The 19515-nt window shown below is 61.4% G+C and overlaps 1 protein-coding gene across 1 annotated transcript in view; it reads right to left on the reverse strand.

The window, feature by feature from the left end:
• The window catches only part of SND1 (staphylococcal nuclease and tudor domain containing 1), a 128781-nt gene extending 121959 nt beyond the window's left edge, over nt 1–6822 (reverse strand). Inside the window, exons 1-3 of the mRNA XM_040595037.1 lie at nt 6692–6822; nt 2279–2428; nt 934–1054 (exon numbers count right to left, since the gene is read on the reverse strand). Coding sequence (XP_040450971.1) covers nt 934–1054; nt 2279–2428; nt 6692–6766 — 346 coding nt within the window. The 5' untranslated portion in view covers nt 6767–6822. The remainder of the gene's footprint in view (nt 1–933; nt 1055–2278; nt 2429–6691) is intronic.
• Nucleotides 6823–19515: the final 12693 nt, after the last annotated feature.

Raw genomic sequence — 19515 nt, forward strand, 5'->3', positions numbered from 1 at the left:
ACCCCAGTAACCCTGAGCCCGGTGGCACTGGAGGACAAGCTGGGTCCTGGTGAGCACCTGCTTCCCAGGAGCCCACCCACGCTGAGCAGATCTCATCCTCCTTCTTGAACCTTGAGGGCTTGAGATATCCAACCATGAGCTAAGCCCATCAGAGCAGCGCGGTCCAGAAGCCAGCAGCAGGACACTGTAACCTCTCAGCCACTTGCTCTCACCATTACTCTCACCAGACCAAGCAATGGCTGGGGCTAACCACAGGGAGCAAGAGCCCAAAAAACTCATCCACCAGCACAGCTGGAACCAAATTTGGCCAGGGTCATTGGCAGAGAGGACATGGCACCTGGCAGAGTACAGTCCCGTGTCATGCTCACTGTGAGAGGGGACTTAACCAGAGCCTAAGCCCACCTGTGCCAGCACCGAAAGGGCCACCCTGCCCCAAGCTGCTCCAGGCCAGGGGCAGCACTGTCTGCAGGCATCGCACAGCGTTTGGGCTGAGTGGCTGGGCCAGGCTTTGCTCCCAGCCCTCCACCGCATCCTCAGGAGCCACAAAGCTGGTTCCTTTTGAGAGATTCCAATCAGCCAGAGATGAGCAAGAGATTTATGACGCCAAAAAGAATGGCATGGGGAAACCTGTGGGAACTCACATAATGCCATGGCTTGTGTCCACATGCTGCAGTGCATCAACCAGAGGCAGCAAGCACAGTCACGCTCTGGCTCTGCACAGCCCCACAGGCAGCCGGGACCACTACCGGGCATCTCTCCCCTCCCAAAGTTGGAGCTCCACTGAAAAGCAGGCATGCATCCTCCTGCTGCCAACACCGCATCCCAGCCCACCCACTTGGGCTAGCTCCGGCTGCAGGCACTGCACACACCACAAACCTCACTGCATCCTCCCCACCAGCCCCTCAGGTGCCCAAGGGACCCCTTTGTGCTCACCTTTCCCCAAGTACACCATCCCGTACTCCCGGCCCTGTGGTGTCTTGTACTCCACGGTAAAGCAGACCTCCTTCCCGATCAGCTTCTTCCGCAGGAACTCACGAGCTGGGAACCCCCAGGGCTGGAGGGAAAGAAGTGGAGGTGAGTCAATGGGTCAAATGCAGATGGGGAAGCCCAGAGCCTCCCCGCCCTGGGGGCCCACACTCCCCTCCACATGTGCTGCATTACCCAGGGCTGTGCTAGAGGCTATTTGCAGCCCACGAGCTTGCAGAGGAATAAACCCTGCTACTCTGCAGGGGAAGTACCTCCACTTTTCCCCTCTGTCCCCCCCCAAAAAGAGGTCACTGTTGGTTTTCCAGCTGGCCTCACAGTCCCCAGGTGCAGTCAGACCCAGCCAGCCAAGCCCAGGAAAGCTCCTGGGGCAGAGGGAGCAGGGCTGGAGCTGCAGCAATGTCGGGGGGCTGGACCAGCCCCAGCTCTCAGGGACAGGGCAGGGGCTCCCCCAGCTCCTACCCAAGGCTGCATGGGCGCCCGTGGTGAAGCAGCAAAGCAGGACCAGCCGTGCCGGGCGGGGAGGAACAGGCTCTTGCATCCCCCCAGCACCTCCCTGCACCACAGCAGGAATGCACCGGAGCCCTGGCGAGCTCAGCCCCGCTCCACCGCAGCAGGTGGGTGGGAACACGGTCCGGAGGAGAGAACATGACGTGCTCATAAACAATTAGCAAACCTGACAGGCATAATTTTTTAAAAGACTGACATTTAAAGGCTGAAGCAGTGTTTAGAAGACAAACTCCCCAAGGAGAGCAATTAGCTGCCAGCGCTCTGCACCACCCCCGGGGCTGGGAGGATGGGTGGCCGGGGCTGTGCTCACTCTGACACAAACCCATTGCTCCCAATCACTGTGCCCTGCGTGCCGGTACCGCAGACCTGTCTGCACCCCGTCTGCCAAAGCAGCACCCCCACAGCACGCCTGCTGGGCATGTGTGCAACCATTGCAGTGTGAGGAAAGAGAAGTCTGCCCCAAAATCCACACTGAGGGGCTGGAACATGGAAAGGATCTCTCAAAAGGATGACTGAAGGGACTGTTTCATCCCGTAACCCACAGCCACAGCAGCCACGTGTCCCCGCGCTGGGCAGAGGGGCAGCATTGGCGAGGAAGGAGCTGCCTGCACCTCATGGGATGGCAGCAGCAGGTCTGAGAAAGGGCAATGCCACTTGTGATGGCAGAGCCAAGGGTGCTGTGGTCTGCAGAGCTGGGCCAGCAGTCTGGAGGGCCCCCACCCAGCTCAGTCCACAACCCCCATGGCAGGAGAACTGCGTGACACCGCTCATGGGAGGCACCCACCTCGTCCGGGGTGTCCTTGGCATCCGGCTGGCCTGCGGCAGCACGGCGGGCAAGGTTCCCGGCACGGATGTTGCTGAGGTTGATCTGGCGCTCGGGCGGCGGCCCGCCTCGGGGCTGCCCACGGACGATGATAGCACAGCCCGACAGCACCTGTGGGGAGGCAGAGGGGTTACAGGGGGTACCCTAGCCCCAGCAGCCGGGAGGCTGGGGAGGCAAGAGGTGATGAAGCTGAGCGTGCAGGCATCTGAAGCTGCGTGGACAGGCAGGCTTCCAGGGACGGGTCCTGCCCCAGGCAGGGTATGGGAAGCTCAGCACTGCAGGGCACGATTTCTCATGGGCCTGGCAGAGGCAGGAGCTGCCCCAAGTTTCCTGCTTGGAGATGCAGGATGGAACCAAGCTCTGCACCCTGCACCTTCCCAGTGGTAACCATCAAACGTCCCATCCCTTCCTTCAGAGCACAGCACAACTGAACACAGGGTGATCCCAGTGTGGCGGGTAACGCAAGGGACTTGGCAGATCAGGATTTTACTCCCTGTGCTGACCTGTCAGATGAGCCCAGCTGGGCCATCTCCCCCTGCTGCTTTGGCTGCTGAGCACTCAGAGCCAGGAGCACAGCTACACTGGGCAGTCCTGTCCCATCCCATCACACCCACCTCCCAGGGCCCTGGCAGCCCCATCGCTCCCCACTGCCACAGGGGGACCCCCACATTTAGGAGGGCACCATGCCCACAGCACCCCAAGGGCTCCGCACAGCTTCTGGCACAGCACAGAAGGATGCAGGCAGGGAAAAGCTGGCACTGCCCTGGGGCAGCCTCAGGGGGAATGTGCCTACAGCCAGCCGGCCAAGAGGGACACAGCTCTCAGCATGAAGGCTTTAACCACCTGAGCTGCTTGGCACAGCTTCGGCAAGGCTTACAAGAGTGCTGAGCAAGGACCATGCTCCAAGTGGATGCTTACACCTACTGTGATGCTAAGACCTTTACCGGCAGGCACCTGCGATGGGCTGGCCACACCCTGCGCCTGGCTGGCAACCTCAGCCAAGTGACTTCATTGAGGTCAGACAAATAAACCCGTGTGGAAAAAACTGCTGGGAGAATCCCCCAAAAATGACAGACCACCAAATCGGATCTCTCCTCCTTGGACTTGACAATTACAGGAACTGATATCACCCCGCTCTGCAAAAACCCCAAGGTTTCTCAACAGCTCCATTCCTGTACAAGACCCCAAGCCACCCATGACATCAGCAGGGCCAGCTCCAGCCACCAAGCCAGGGTCCCAGCCAGGCAGAGAGAGGGTGGCAGGGATCACCCTTTTCCCATCAGATACTGGCTCCCTGCACGCAGGATCAACACTGCTGAGGCGCTCGCAGAAAACCGCCAAGTTGGATTTCAGCATGTGCCCTGGCTTGCTGCCCACCTGAAATCCCTAGGGATGCTCGCAGCACATCCCAAAGCCAGAGGACTCGCACCCCGGCACAGCAGCCAGCCTGGCTCAGTGCCAGGGACAACAGCTCGCACAGAGCCTCACGAAAATGAGCCACATCATGCCAACCCCAAGGGCCCAGCTGCACCATGGCATAAGCTTGCTGCCCTATGCTGTGCTGCACGCCCGGGCCCACGGCAGAGACCAGCACGCTATGCAAGCTACTGGGAATCGAGCTTCAAATGAAGCCCAAGCTGCACACAGAGCGATCCCCCAGCAAAGGCTCAGCACTCGATACTTAAGGACTTAAGAGGTTTCATCACTGTAATTAACCTTAATCTTTAATTTATAGGGCATGGGGAAACAAGTCAGATGCTGTAACTGTTTTATCCAATTACCAATACAAACCCTGGATCTGGGGACAGGTTTGTTGGTGAAGCTGCTCTGGGCTCCATGGGTGTGTACAGTGCTTTGGGGTGGGCATGCCACCCCCAGAGCGCCCTGTGCCACTGTCCCTGCCCACAGAGCAGCCACAATGCCTGCCTGCCACTCACACCACGTGGTCATCAGGCTCCCCAGTTGGGGAACTGCTCCAGATGAAGCTTCTGGCCAGGCTTCAGCAGTGATGGGACCAGGAGACCACCCCAGCACCCAGGTTTCACCCTCCCCAAAGGCAGCAGCCCTGGGTCCCACCTGCCAGCCCAAGCCACGCTCTTCCTTGCTGGCAAAATTCAGCCCTGACACCCCATCAGCAGTGCCCCATGCTCCAGCCCAAGAAAGCTGAGCTTAAGCCAGGCTTAAACCCAGCTGCAAGAACTGTCGTTACTGCAGGCTGAGCTGACAGCATGATGGACATGCCCAGGCCAAGGCATGGCACAGGGATGTGGGTTGGATGGACCCAGCTCCTGCTGCAGAGGCATGCCCCGGGCACAGCAGGGGACAGGGGACAGCACCGGAGTCCTGCTGGCACAGGGAGCTACAGCTGTGGGGCACAAAGGGTTAACAACCCTCGCAGGAAAGGGAAGGAAGGTGGTGAGAAGGGAAGGCAGAGTCCCAAAGCACTGGCCAGGACCCAGCCCTCTCCAGTTTTACCTGGAGACTCACCAACCCAGGCTCCCCGGTGTGGCTCCCCCAGCTCCTCAAGTCCCCCAGCAGGAAGGAGCCCCCACGGGACAGAGCCTCAGCTGGGCTCCCAGTGCCTCTTCCAGCTGGGGGGGGGGGCAGCTGCAGAGCCCCGACGTCCATCACATCCCTGCTCTTCAACCCTGCAGGAGGATGAGCCCCCTCCCCACTCCTGAACTCTGCAGTCCCAATGCCCAACCAAAAGGTGGAAAAAAAACCCCAAACCACCAAAAAAATCCCCAAACCCCACCCCAAAACCTCCAAGTTCAAAAAGTTGTGAACTGCAGCAGAGCCTGTGGACGGCACCGCTCCAGCTGGCCCTGGCAGCTCCTGGCTCTGTGGCAGCACCATGAAACAGAGCGGTGCCCGCAGACAGCCGGGGCACCCTACCTCTCCGGGGTGTCCCCTGGGCACTGACTTTGAGCTAGCTGCCCTGGAAAGGGAAGGGTGCCCTGGGGCAGCAGCTGGGGTGCCCAGCTGCCCAGGCAAGGCACAGGGCACCAGGGCAGCATGTGGCCCCCTCGGGGAGCCCGTGCCCACCACACACGGCTGCCTCTCAGCCAGCCCCCACAGCCATCCTGCCCAAAAACCACGGACACATCCACATCCCCTTGGAGGGAGCCAGGCCAGGACGAGCAGCCAGGTGAGGTTTTTCCTGAGCATCCCAAAAACTTGCCTTTCGGGCACGAGGTGGCACAAGGCAGTGGGAATGTCTACCCCATGCCATCGGTGAGCTAAAGCACAGGGAAAGCAGCGTCCCCAAAGCTGCCCCCGCTGTGCAGCGAGCCCCGGGGGGACATGACACCCCCAGCAAGGTCTGCTCCAGATGCACTGCCAGCACCATCGGCCACCTCCCGACCAGTCGGTGTCCGGGCACAAGGACTTGGGGGGTTGGGGACACGGGAGGTAACGGAGCGGAGAGGGCACCGGGAAGGGAGGCAGGGACCAGGATGCGGTGCCAGGGCCCGATCCCAGCGGCAGCTGCCGGAGCCCCGACCTTTGCTCTGCAGGTCCCGGCTGTCGGCACATGCGGGGACCCAGCGCGGAGGGACTGGAGGACCCCAACCCCCGCGGGGACACAGCCGGCAAGGGAGGGGGGGCGGCACGTGGAGCCCCCCGAGGGGCGTCCCCGAGGCGGGGTGTCACGGGGCCACCGCCCGAACCGATGAACCCCGAATTTCCTCGGGGCTGCAGGGCTTTCAGGGCTGACAGCAGAGCAGTACCACCAGCCCCCCCGGGGAATGGGCGGGGAGACCCGAAAGCCCTTTCCGCGGCCACGGCCACCCCCGGGCCCAGCACGGGTTGGGGGCCCCAGGCGCAGCCCCCGCCAGCACCATGAGTCTGGGGGCGCAGGGCCGGGAGCCGCGGCAGCGCGGAGCAGGGCCCGGCAGCACCGGAAGGCGCGGGGCGCCGCGGCCCGGGGCAGAGCACGAGGTTTGGGGAGGGGAAGCGTGGGGCGGAGTGGGGGGGGGGCGAGCACCGGAGGGGGCTGCATGGGGATGTCCTGGTCCCCGGGAAGGGAGGCGGGGAGCGGAGGGGGGCCCGGAGAGGGCTGCGGGAGGCGCGGGGGCCCCGGGCACCGGAGAGGGCTGCGGGAGGCGCGGGGGCCCCGGGCACCGGAGAGGGCTGCGGGAGGCGCGGGGGCCCCGGGCACCGGAGAGGGCTGCGGGAGGCCCCGGGCACCGGAGAGGGCTGCGGGAGGCGCGGGGGCCCCGGGCACCGGAGAGGGCTGCGGGAGGCGCGGGGGCCCCGGGCACCGGAGACGGCTGCAGCCCCGGGCCGGGCCGGCGGGCGTACGAGGCGGCGGGCGGAGCGGCGCGGAGCCCCGGGAGGCCCGCGGAGGGCGGCGGGCGGGCAGACAGCCCTTACCATCTTGACGATGCCGCGCTGGACGGTGAGGGGCGGCGCGGAGCCGCCCTGCCCGGGGGCGGCCGCGGAGGCCATGGCGGGGCGGGGGCGGCAGCCGGGGCGAGCGCGGACGGAGCGGCCGGGGCCCGGGGCGAGCGCGGAAGGGATTCGCGGGGCGGGACGGAGGGGGGGCGGGGCCTGGAGGGCGGCGCCTCCGCGCGACCACGCCCACCTCCCGGCCGACGGCCAACGGGAGGCTGACCCCGCCGCTCGCTCCGCCCCACCCCGCCGCCGCTCGGCCAATGGAGACGCGCGGCTCCGCAGCACCGGCCCGAGAGGCCGCCGCGGGGGTGACGTCACGGGAGGCACCGCCCCTCGGACCTCCCCCGCCCCCGCCGAGGGGGGCGGGACTTCCGGGGCACGCGGCGCCAGGGACACGTCGGCAAAGGGCTGCCCGGGCTCCCACGTGGCCTCCCGCCGCGCCGGGGGCCGGGCTGGGCCAAGGCACCACCCCTCCCCCCCCGCGTCACTGCCTGCCCGCCGGCGGCACCGGCCGGGAGGTTGGGGAGGGGCTCGGGGGACGGCCCCGCGGCAAGGCGGGGGAGATGTTCGTCGATGGGGTCCCGCAGTACGGCCCCGCAGGGGGCGCAGGGAACGCGGGTCACCCGGCGCAGCCCCGCGGGGACTGGGGGTTGCCCAGCTCGGCCCCACGGGGCGGGGAGGGGTGCCGGGAAAGGGGGGGTACCCCAGCACAGCCCCACGGGGGAGAGGGGGTCATGGAAGGAGTTCCCCAGTGCCGCCCCGGGGGGTGGGGGTCAGGGGAGTGGGGTCCCCGTGCTGGCTTCCCCTCACCTTCCCCATCAGCAGCTCCGTCTCCCCCGGCGCCCCCGCCGGCTCCCCCAGCAGCAGCGGCCACGCTCGGGGAGGGTGCAGAGCCACAGAGCCCCCTGGTGCCTCCCCCCTGTGCCCGGGCAGCCTCACGGCACTGGGTCCGGCAGCACCTGCCACCTCCTGACGAGCAGTTTTGGGGAAAACATGGAGAACAGGGATACACCCCCCGGGCCGCTTTCAGGGTGAGCTGCCCGGGAGCATGGTGGCTTGCACCCACCCTGCGCCCCCTCCCCAAAGCCACCCCCGCACCCAGCAGGCGCCCAGACCCTGCCAGGAGGCAGCAGCATCGTGGCCAGTGGCACCCTGTCCCACGAGGTGGTCCGGGGCAGCGCCACTGCACGGCGAGGGCCATCTGCCCCATGGCCTCAACCACCCGAGGTCACCCATCGCCATCGTGTCCTGGCAGCGGGGACTTGCAGTCCAGATGTGGCTCCGGGATGCCCTCCCGCTGGGGACGCTGGCATGGTGTGGCCACCCTTCTTGCAGGTGGGGCTTTGGGTACAGACCTCACATCTCTGGGTGACCCCAAAACCCCTCATCCAGAGCAGAGGGTCCCAGGGAGTTGCCTGCAGCCTTAGCAAGTGACCATCCTGGTGGTTAGCGCAGGGACCAGCACTCTGCCCCGCCTGGAGGAGCCATGTGGAGATGCCCCTGGTGCTTACCTGGCTGGAGACACCATCCGTGGCCATGCCATCCCCCAGTGGCAGCTCTGCCCCCGGTGTGCCAGTCGCAGGGTTCGGTGACTGCCCCATGACATGCCCCTCACCGTGGTGCCAGGGCACAGTGCAGGGCAGCGCTGGCTCATCGCACCCTGCTGCAGCTGCCGCTCAGCTCAGCGCTCGCCTCTGCCAGTTCGGGAATTGCCAGCCCGGTAATGAGTCGTGTCATTTGTGGGTGGTGGAAAATTATTATCCTCTTTTTGAGTGGTCACGTAGGTAATCCAGACAATTGCATCTCTCTGCAATCCCTACTCCGGGGAACAGGAACGGAGCAGCACTGGCTCCTCTCATCGGGCTGCTGGGAGCAGCTGCAGCCATTGCTGCCACTGTGACCATGGTCCCATGTCCCACGGGGCAGCTGAACCCTTGTGGCACTGGGCACCGAAGTCCCCTGAGCCCATGCTCCCAGCCCGCTCCTGCCTTGGGACCAGGGGTGCCCCAGCACGTGGTCCCATATGGCACAGAGACCGCTGCCAGGGTGGCACGGCGGCCACAGTGGGGGGGAGGGCAGCAGGGTCTGCCGGTCCTGGTATACCCCGCAACAGCCCAACACCCCCCAGGGGAAGCGGGCACACCAAATGCTTCGGGGCTCTGCAGGGGGGGCTGGCAGGGGTCAGGGCTGTGCCACCCTGCTGGTATCTTCTACCTCTTCAGGCCATATGTCGCAACCTTAATAATATTCTTTCCATGCAGGGTTTGTTTCCTGCGCGTGAAGCCTGGCAGCAGCACAGCCTTCGGCCCCTCTGCTGGGGTGTCCCTGGGGTCCCACTCCCAGGGTCTCGCCCTGACACCACGCTGCCCTTGCTGAAGTTTCCCACCCTGGATCAGGCCAGTCTGGGAGGGATCCTCCTCTCGTCTCGCTCCCCACCTGCTGCAGCCCTCCACCACTTTTCATTTTCTTGCTTCAGCTTGTATTATGATAATTTTTTTTCACCACTTTTCCTTTTCAGTACTTTGCACTGATGAATCCCTGAGCGCCAGGGTGAGAGCTTGTGCGCAAAGGGCAGAAAATCGTGTCCTCTGCCCAAAATCCTGGGAAAACTGCTCCGTTACCCTGATTTACAGCATTTCTGGGGCCACTCCTCACTCACCCTGCTGCTGTCCCAGCTTGCAGATGCATCCTGCCAGGCTAGACAAAGGGGCACCAGCTCCTGCTCTGGAGGGGGCATCTTCAAGCCCCAGGATTGCCTTTTTTAGACAGAATATTTTAATAATCATTTTTCTGATCAAAAAGAAAGTTAAAATGTAGGTGGAAACGCATAGATAAAGTAGGTTTTCTTGGTTGGCTGACTCATCTGGGCTTTTAGCTTTCACGTGTGCTTTCTGGAGGAGAAAAGAAAGGATTTTTTCCAGAGGAACAGTCACCTGCTACAGAGACAAAGCCCAGAAAGATATGTAACAGCATTGGACATGTAGAAAGGAGCTACGAAGAGGAGGGAAAAGCTCCTCTCCATGCTGGGGGGATCACTCTGGGGTAACCAAATTGATCCCACTCTGCCACAGCACCCAGCTTTGGTACCGTGGTGGGATTTGAGGACTCGTCCATTGCCGCTGCAGGTCTCCCACCACCACCAGCACTCAGCCTGGGTGGAAACTGGGGTCTTCGGGGAGGGACCTGCCTTCATCACTCCTGCCCAGCCACCCCACCACTGCTGCAGCTGTGTGAGACCCCTGCACCGCACCAATGCCCTGGCCACAGCGCTGTCACCATGTCCTCCAGGTGCCAGAGAAGCACCCAGGCTTTATTTCAATACATGGCTCATAAATATTTTGTGTCAGGCTCTGACATTTCAATACAACATGGAGTGATGCATTTTGCAAGTAAATGGGGTGGAGGCAGCGTGGCTGAGGGGTGTCCGAGCCCCATGGTGGCAGTGCCAGCTGGGTGCCAGCACAGCAGTTCTGCACCACAGGTGCCAGAGCAGGGTTGGCCAGTGTGCAGGGGCACGAGACTGCGGGAAGGGGCTCCTCGTTGTCCCCAGGCTCCCACATGGAAACCCCAGCTGAGCCCCTCCAGGGAGCCCCAGCAGCGCACAGGCTGGGTGCATCACTGTGACACCAGGTGCCAGAAGGGACCTGGCTGGGGACTGTTCAGCCACGCAGGGGTAGGGGCATGGCTGGGGGCTGTGTGGCCACGCATGAGGTGTGAGGTCCCTGAGGAACCCCAGGGTTTTCCAGCCTCCTAGGCAACAATGGTGGTCTGAAATGCATCCCTGCGATGCAGGATGAGGCTTGCAGGCACATCCCTGGCTCTAGTATAGAATCATTTAGGTTGGAAAAGACCTTTAAGATCACCATGTTCAACTGTTAACACACCACTGCCAAGCCCACCACTAAACCACATCCCTAAGAACCACATCTATGCATTTTTTTAAACACTTCCAGGCAAAGGCTGCTCTGCTGCTTGTTAAATGGGGTCTCCCTCTGCCCCAGCCATGGAAGTGACTCTCATCTGGGGTGAGGAGGGACAAAACCAGTAACTGGGTGTTGGAGCGCCTTAATGACATGGTCTCCTCTTGACAGGGGTGGTAAGTAATTCTCAAGTACGCTCCAAAGCCTGTTATCTCAAGCATTAATATGCCCAGCACAGGCTCACGACAGCAGTAATGATGTCCTGCTGCTTTGCTCGCTTGAACAGGCAGCAGGCAGTCTGCATGGGACGAGGGCTCTGCTGCTCCACCTCCCTCTCCCACCAGTGATAGCCCAGGAATGAAGCTGCTTGCTGAATGCTGGATAAAATCCCAGGCACAAGCAACAGCCATTCACTAGTGAGTGAATACCTTGCTGTTAAAAATCTCATGTAATAATTGGATTCCCTGTTCTGCTCCCTCCGTGTCCCTGCTCCTGTGCAGTGCTGATGGTACTGTTAATGACTGTGAGCTCTGCTTGCAGAGAGCTTGTCCCCTGTGTCCTCCCAGCAACTCGTCCCTTGTTCCTGTGGGGTCGCTTTTACTATCCCTTGTCCCTTCCCAGCCACACGCTCTGAGCCCCCAAACCCCAGCACATCTCCATTTCCTCACTGTGAGCCCAGGTACCTGATGCCAGCACAGACCTCCTGGTGCAGGGACCAAGGGGCCATTGTCCCTGCTCTGGCTCGTTAGCACTGACGAGCATCCCCCATGCTCCCAGGAAGGGAAGCTGCACATCACCCCCTCCCTGGACCGAGGCCGTCTCCAGATCACTGCCAGCTCCCAAAGGAGGAAAAACCTTCTGGACATCTCCGGTGGGTTCAGGGATGGGACTTCGGGAGGGGAACTGGTTCCTAAGCCACTGCTCAGCCTCAGACCTGCTGACAGCAGCTCAGACCCACCGTGCAGAGCTGCTCTGCCCCAAGTCACAGTTGTGCTGGGCAGGGTTGCATGCCCCTGTTCCTCCTGCCAGTATGGCATGGGAGACATGGGGAGAGGACTCCAAAAGCATGTCTCAAGGCCCCACTGTCACCCACTTTGCTCTCAGGCTGCATCTCCCTGGGGAGCTCCCTAAGCCTCAGGCAGGTCCCAGGACAGAACAGGACCCTGGACCCAGCCCCATGCTCCAGCTGCTGAGCATCCTCCAGTTAAAATCCCCAAATTTGGTTGGCAGGAGCACAGAGGAACCTTTTTCCTGAGTAGGGATAACTCAGAAATCCCCAGCCACCTGCAGTTATGTTTGATTGCAATTACAGGTTAATGAAGGCTTGTCAGAGCTCACGTCTGCCCAGGGAGCTTGGGGTTTGAGGTGACCCTTGGGGTCTGCTTTCCTGGCCATCCCCTGGCCTGTAGGATTCACCAGCAGCCCTGGTCCTGGGTGTACTCACCTGTCCTGCCCCTTTGCTGCACAGGCCACCAGTGTCACATGGAAATGCCACCACTCAGAAAATACAATGCCAGTGGCTGCAGCCAGTCCCCCAGTCCTGCTGTGCTGCTCTGCTGTGAGCTGGTTCCCCACAAGCAGCGTTTTCTGTTAGCTGGGAGCCAGCTCCTCACCTGCCTGACGTGAGCTTGCTTAATTTCACATAACGAGAGGTTTTAATCAAATCATCATGCCATACTAAGTCAAATGTCTTGCAGAAATCCAATTACCCTGTATCATCACAGGTGTTTTTATCAGCCAGACCTGAAATCTACCTTAAAAAGGAGATGGAGACAAAGATGGAGATGAAGATGATGGATCTGCTTGGCTGGACCCTTGTCCCATGCAAACACCTGGCCATACCAGCAGCTGTGGCACACACCACCTCACTACTGAGCTGGTGCCAAACTGGCACCTCAGCACCTTGCCTGGGATATGCCCTCCCCTTGGGACATCCAAAGGATTGCACTCACCTCTGCAGCCCCCTGTTCCCCCAACATGCACCTGCTCCTGCTGGCCGTGGCAGCAGGGACCTGGGTGCTGGTGGGTGCTCCCCAGGGCAGGAGAGCCAGGCACCGGCTTGCTGCAGGCAGCATAGCCGTCCTACGTGTCAGCGAGCCACACTCTGCCTGGTGCCACCTCTGAGAGGGGATCTCATGGGACATGGCAGCCCTGTGATGGTGCAGGGGGCTGCTGAAGAGATGGCGGCTTTGGGGAGAGACCCACAGCACTGCAAGATCCCAGGGTTTCCAGCAGGGCCATGGACAGCTGAGAGCTCCCCAGCGGCTCCCCCACAGCCTGGGCAGGTCTCCTGCCTCCAAAACCTCTCAGCATTGTCCAGTGTCTGGCAGCATTCCAGCACAGACCCACAGCTGCTCTTCCACCTGAGGACCCTGGGGAGAAGCAGGGAGATTTGGGCAGACCCAAGGTCTGCCCCTGGGGCTCAGCCACTTGCAGGGATGGGGCATGAGAAAGCAGAAATTACCTCTTCTCTGCCCCAGACTACCCACCTCACTGGTGGCCTTGCCAGCCAACTCCGGGCACCTTCAGAAACCATACTGGGAGCCTCCCATGCCAGAACCTCTGCTCCAGGCAAATGCTACAGGTAGAAAATTGCCCATTACCAGGCAAGTGGGGAAAAATCCATTTCTGGCAAGAGAATGCTTTTCCTAGGACCAGGTACTTAATTTTCTAATTTTTAATGTGTTTAAATGTACTTGTTCGTTGGAGAGCAGGGACCACCCTCAGCACTGCCATGCCCCTGCTGCCCAGCTGTGCAGCAGGAGGCTGGGGAGGGCATCCCTGGGGCTGGCTGAAGGGGTGGTCCATGGTTCCAGGGGGGATTTTTAAGGCTTGAGTGGGTGCTGCTCTTCCACATGCCCTTGCCTGGGTGTCTGAGCAGTTTGGGATGGAGCCTGCAGCAGAGGACAGTCCAGAGGAACATTGTGCTGCCACTGCTTATACAGTGAAAATACCCCAAAATACCCTCTCTCCAGGGGTTCCTGTATCTGCCTGCCTGCCTTCTCACTTTTTACCTTGCCTTGCTGTCCCTTTCCTCGTCCTTCCTCTCCCTCGGCACTAAGCAGCACCTTGGGCACAGCACACCCTAAATACCTGCAGTATTTGCCTGCAAGGGACAGAGGGTTCTCCATCTCTCCACTTCTCCACCTCTCTGCCTCTCCATTTTACCATCTGTCTCTTTCCATCTCTCTACCTCTCCATCACTCCACCTCTCCACATCTCCATGTCTCCATGTCTCCATCCACGTCTCCATGTCTCCATGTCTCCATCTTTTCCTCTCCATTTCACCATCTTGCCACCTCTCTGCCTTTCCACCTCTCCATCTCTCCATTTCTCCATGTCTCCATTTCTCTACCTCTCCGTGTCTCCATTATTCCTGCTCTCCTTCATTCCATTTCCCCACATCTCCATGTCTCAATGTCTCCACCTCTCCATCCCTCTGTGCCTCCATTTCACCATCTGTCTCTCTTTCCACCTCTGCACCTCTCCATCATTCCACCTGTCCACATCTCTGTGCTCGTGCCATGCTCGTGCCAAGCTTCCACATGGTCAGAAGCAATCTGCCTCACCTGCTCCTGCAGCTGGGCAGCCACCTCTGTCACCCTCTGCTCCAACGTGGCCTCGCTTGCGAGCTGCTGCTCCCTCAGCTCCCTCATTTCCTGCTGTACCTCCCACACCATGGTCCTGGCCAGTGAGACATGGGCACGGGCAGGGTTAGCGTCCATGGGGCTGCCTGTGGGGTGGCCCTTGCCCCCAAACCGGGATGTTCCCAGCCCCCAGGATCCCTTGCAGCGTGAATCAATCCCTCCCATTCCCCCCTTTCCCCATCTCTCAGCCCTGCCTGTCGATGCTGCCTAGCCCTGCACACTTGCTGCTGCACTCAGTCCCACCCTGCAGCCATCCTACATCCCTCCTCCCTGCAGCGGGGCCCAAAGCCAAGGCAGGGAAGAGGGTGCTGTGCTCCTGGCTGTGCTGGCCTGGCTGCTGCAGCTCTGTCTTGGGACTCCTGGGTCCCAGGGGAGAGCTCTCCTGGCAGCTGGAATGACCAGGAGCTGATGAGAGGGGACACTCCGGTGCCCACCAGCCACCATGGTATATGATGGCACATCTGGTCAGGAGGTGATCAGCCAGCAGGGTCCCAAGGCCACTGGACCAGTACCACCACGTGCCAGGTGCTGAAAAGCCAGGCATCCTAACATCCTTGTCCTTCCCCTGGGAAGAACAGCGTCCCCATCCTGCCCCTGGGGTGTTCAGCATCCCTGTCCTGTCCTCTCTGTCCTCTATCTCTCACCTGCCTGAGGGCAGCATGGCATTCCCACCCTTCCCACACACACCCCCATACACCTCAGCATCCCGTCCTTTTCCCCAGGCAGCCATCCCTCCTCCAGCTCCCTGTGGTGCAAAGGTGCTGCCCGAAGGCTGATGATGCTGGCTGCGGCGAGGGCACTGCCCAAAGCCTGGCTGCCCACAGCAGAGCCTCAGCTGGGGGCACAGTCACAGAAGCTCACATCTGGGCAAGCAGGAGCAGAGCTTGGCAGCCCGTGGCACCTGCCGCAGGTGGGGTACCAGGGCATCTTCCACTTGCTCTTCATCAGGGAGGCACCGCCTGGTCCTTTGGGCAGGTGAGGTCTGTGCTGCTGTACCTCCCTCCCCCACGCTGGCAGAGATGCAACCACTGAGCACCCAAGGCAGCACCCTTAAACCCTCTCCCACCCTGGGCACTCACTTCCTGCTGCAAAGGGTCAAATCCATGAAGGAAGATCCAAACCAAAGCCAAGGTCCTGGGATCAGCATGGGGGTCATGGAACAGGGTGTGAGAAGAGCCTGACCAAGGGTCCCCATGCACCATCAGGTGCTGGCACAGGAGGTGCCTGCCCAGGCCCAGGGGAAGGCTGGAGAGGAGGGACTGGCATCCCCCCGCCAGTTGCTGCCCAACCCTATCCTGCCGTGCCCACCCCTGTCCCCAGACCACCCCGCTGTGCTGCACACCAACGCTGGCTACACTTCCCACCACAAAATAGATGTCTGCAAAGTAAGATGTCTCTTACTTGAGGTGTGGAGGAAGGTGGATGGAAGGAGATGTGCAAGGGAGCATGAAATGCAGACAGCATGGTAAGACCTGGAACACCTCTCCACCTCTCCATGGCTCCATGTCTCCATGCCATGTCTGCATATCTCTGTCTCCACCTCTCCACCTCTCCACTTCTCCGCCTCTCTGCCTCTCCATTTTACCATCTGTCTCTTTCCATCTCTCTACCTCTCCATCACTCCACCTCTCCACATCTCCATGTCTCCATGTCTCCATCTTTTCCTCTCCATTTCACCATCTTGCCATCTCTCTGCCTTTCCACCTCTCCATCTCTCCATTTCTCCATGTCTCCATTTCTCTACCTCTCCATGTCTCCATTTCTCCCACTCTCCATCATTCCACTTCCCCACATCTCCATGTCTCAATGTCTCCACCTCTCCATCCCTCTGTGCCTCCATTTCACCATCTGCCTCTCTTTCCATCTCTGCACCTCTCCATCATTCCCACCTGTCCACATCTCCATCTCTCCACCTCTCCACTTCTCCATGTCTCCATCTCTCCATCTATGTATCCATTTCTCCCCCTTTCTGCCACTCCACTTCTCCATGTCTCCACTTCTCCATCACTCCACCTCTTCATCACTCCACTTCTCCATGACTATCCACATCTCCATGTCTGCACTTCCCCACTTCTCCATCTCTCCACATCTCCGTGCATCCATCTTTCCAAGTCTCCACTTCCCTGCCTCTCCACCTAGCCACCTCTTCATGTCTCCATCTCTCTACCTCTCCATCTATGTCTCCATTTCTCTCCCTCTCCATCACTCCACCTCTTCACCTCTCCATGTATCCATCTTTCCACCTCTCCTCCCTCAACTCCCCCGCGCCGTGCCCTCCCTGCCCGTTCTCGCCGCCCCTTGCCGCTACGGCCGCCGCGCCCGAGCCGTGCCGAGGACGCACGGCCCGGTGCCCGCCGCTCCCGCTTGCCCCGGACCCGCAGGGCTCCGCGGCCGCCCCGGGGGCTCCGGGCGGCTCCTCGGGCCCGATCCGCCGCCGGGGCAGCGGCGGGCACCGCTCTGCCCCGCCGCGCCGGCCCGTGCGCCGCGCCGCTCCCGCCACCGGCGCGCTCGGCCCCGGTGCGCACAGCCCCGGCGGGCCGCGCTCGCCGTTTCCGGGCCCGCACGGCCCCCCGCCGCCCCGCACGGCCCGGCAAGGGGAGGCGGGGCGCAACGGCGGGGCCGTCCCGCCGCCGGCTCCCCCCTGCACCGAGGCTCAGCCCCGCGCCCCGCTCCCCTGTGCCGCGTTACGCACGGGGCTCTCCCGCGCCGGGGGACACCGTCGAGGCTCCCCGGCGGCCGGGGCAGAGCTGGGGGTGGGCCGGCCGCGGCTGCCAGCGCTCCCCGCGGGAGCTCGACCCCGGTTCCCGGGGTGGGGTGGGGGGGACACGGCTGGGGCGCCGGCGGGGGCGGAGGGGCGGCTCGGCGGCTCCCCAGGGGCCGGGGCCGGCCCGGGCCCCGCGGGGCTGTGGTTAATGTGTAATTCGGAGCATATGGCATTTTCCAAAGGCGGGCAGTTGTGCGCGGAGCGCGGGGGCCGGGAGCGGGGTGCTAATAACGCTCAATTACTCGCGGGGCCGGGCGCGGAGGGCCGCGGTGCAGGGCTCCTAGCTGGCTAATATTTGCTCTTCAAATATTTTACTTGAAAGGTTTACAACGTGGTTTGTTTTTTTGTGTGTGTGTGGTTTTTTTTTTATCTCCCAAGAAGGGGGCCATCTGTGCCGGGCCCTCGGGTTGCACACCGGGGCAGTCTCCGCGGTGCCCATCCACCCCGGGCCGCCTTCTATTTGTTCAACACCAGAAAAAAAAAAATAATAAATGTAATAAAACTGAATCTGGATTTATGATTTAATCCCAAGCGCTTTACCATATGGCAGCTGTGTCTGTCCCTGTTTGCTCTGCGGGAGGCGCGGGAGCGAAGCCCCCCGGGGCTGCCCCGTCGGGGGTGACCGGGGATGCCCGGGGACGCGGGACGCGGCGGAGCCAGCGCTGTCCGCCGGAGCTGGTGCTGAAACACCGGCGGCAGCGCCGGTACCGACCCACTGCCAGGCCCCGGGGGGCTCCGTCGGGGCTCGCCCCCCCGCCCCGGGACGGGCGTGTGCTGGGCGCGGCCGCTCGGTCACCGTCGGGCCGCCCCTTCCTCCCCATCCTCCTCTTCCTCCTGCCCCGTGACATCACGGCCCTGCTCCCTCATCAGCCGACCCGCATCACACCGGCACGGCAGCACCCTTGGCTCCGAGGACAGTTGGTCCAGCTCCTTCGAGGCTCTGCAGGTACCTCTGTGCGCCCCTCCGGGCACCCCTGCTCTCAGCCAGATGCATATACACACATGTGCACAAATACATGCACATACGTGTGCACATGGCAGCGTGGGTGCATGCAAAAGCACGCACACACGTGTGCACAGCTGGGCACACAGAGACAGGAGCATGTATGTGCTTAAGAGCATGAGTGTGCATGTGTGCATGGATGTGCGTGCACAGACACTCACACTTGCATGCACAGGTGTAGCACGGGGCACTCTCAGGTGTGGGGAGGGCTGCTCTGGGGCAGGGCGGGTTGTGACTTCTTGTCCTGTGCAGGCACGGGAAGCAATTCCCAGTAGGAATTGGGCAGTGAAGGTGGCTTAACATGGAGAAGGCTTGAGGCTTCCTCCAGGAATGATCTGCTCTGGTCTAGCCTAGTCAAGCCCCATCTCATTTACTCCTCTCCTTGCCTCTGCGTACTGCACAAAGACCAAGCTCACTAACCCTCCGAGATTCCTCAGCGGGACCCAGGACCAGGACACCAGTTGTGGGCTCACAACTGGTGTAGCTTTCCCAGCATACCCGTTTCTCCAGGGGGAAAGAAATCCTCATGTCACCTCCTGGCCCAGCACAGCCAAGCCCTTGGCTGGGACAAAGCCAGGGAATGCTGGTAGGGGCTGTGCTGGCACCCGAGGGGACACGCGTCCTGCTGGTACTGCTTGTTCCCTCCTTCCCAGTGCAGCTTTGCTCCAGGGCAGTCCGTCTCTTTCCTAACGAGAGGGAGACTGGGTGCACTGCACATTTTCTTTTCACCTGCGGGAAATCTGCTGTTGTCCCTGTTGTTTGATTTATTTTGCTTTTCTTGATTTTCATGATCAGGGTCAGTGTCTTCAAACAGCATTCTCAGGCTGTGCAGGGAAGCAGTGCCAAGGCTGCAGTGGGATTTGGGGACTGTTGCAGGGAAAGACCCACGCTGGGGGTGTCCAGGATTTTTCAGGGTGTTTCAGGTGAAATCCCAGGCTAACCAGGGGTGCCAGACAGGCTGCACAGGCTTTGGCAAGGCAGCGGTAGCAGCAGGAGCCGTCAGTCTGTGTGGCATCTCTGTGGCTCAGTGTGCTGCTCATTAGTTACCACGAGAGTTTCTGCCTGAGTAGACAGCAAAGGGATCAGGGCTTTCCTTGGGAGAAGGGCTGGCACCAGCATCCTTGTGAGAGCGTCTCTTCTACCCTATTTCACGGGGCAGGGTGCTGTCCCAGACCCCACAGCACCCCTTGCCGGTGCCTGGCGCTCAGAGCTGTGCTGCCTTTCCTCCCATTTCCATAGGGCTGCAACCTCCCATGTCCCTGGTGACACCAGGGATGAGGCAGTGGTGATGGACCCCTCCTGCCCTGGCTCCCACCAGAGCTATCTCCTCCAGGAGGAATGGCTGCTCTCACTTCGTCGTGGTCCTCAGTGGTCTCAGAGACACCTTGCTAAGTTCCTCTGGGCAGGTGTCCTGCAGGACCTGCTGCTGTTGTGTTCCTGCCAGGAAGTCCCCAGAATAGAAGGAGGTG

Source organism: Falco naumanni, chromosome 5, assembly GCF_017639655.2.
Source record: "Falco naumanni isolate bFalNau1 chromosome 5, bFalNau1.pat, whole genome shotgun sequence".
NCBI lineage: Eukaryota > Metazoa > Chordata > Aves > Falconiformes > Falconidae > Falco > Falco naumanni.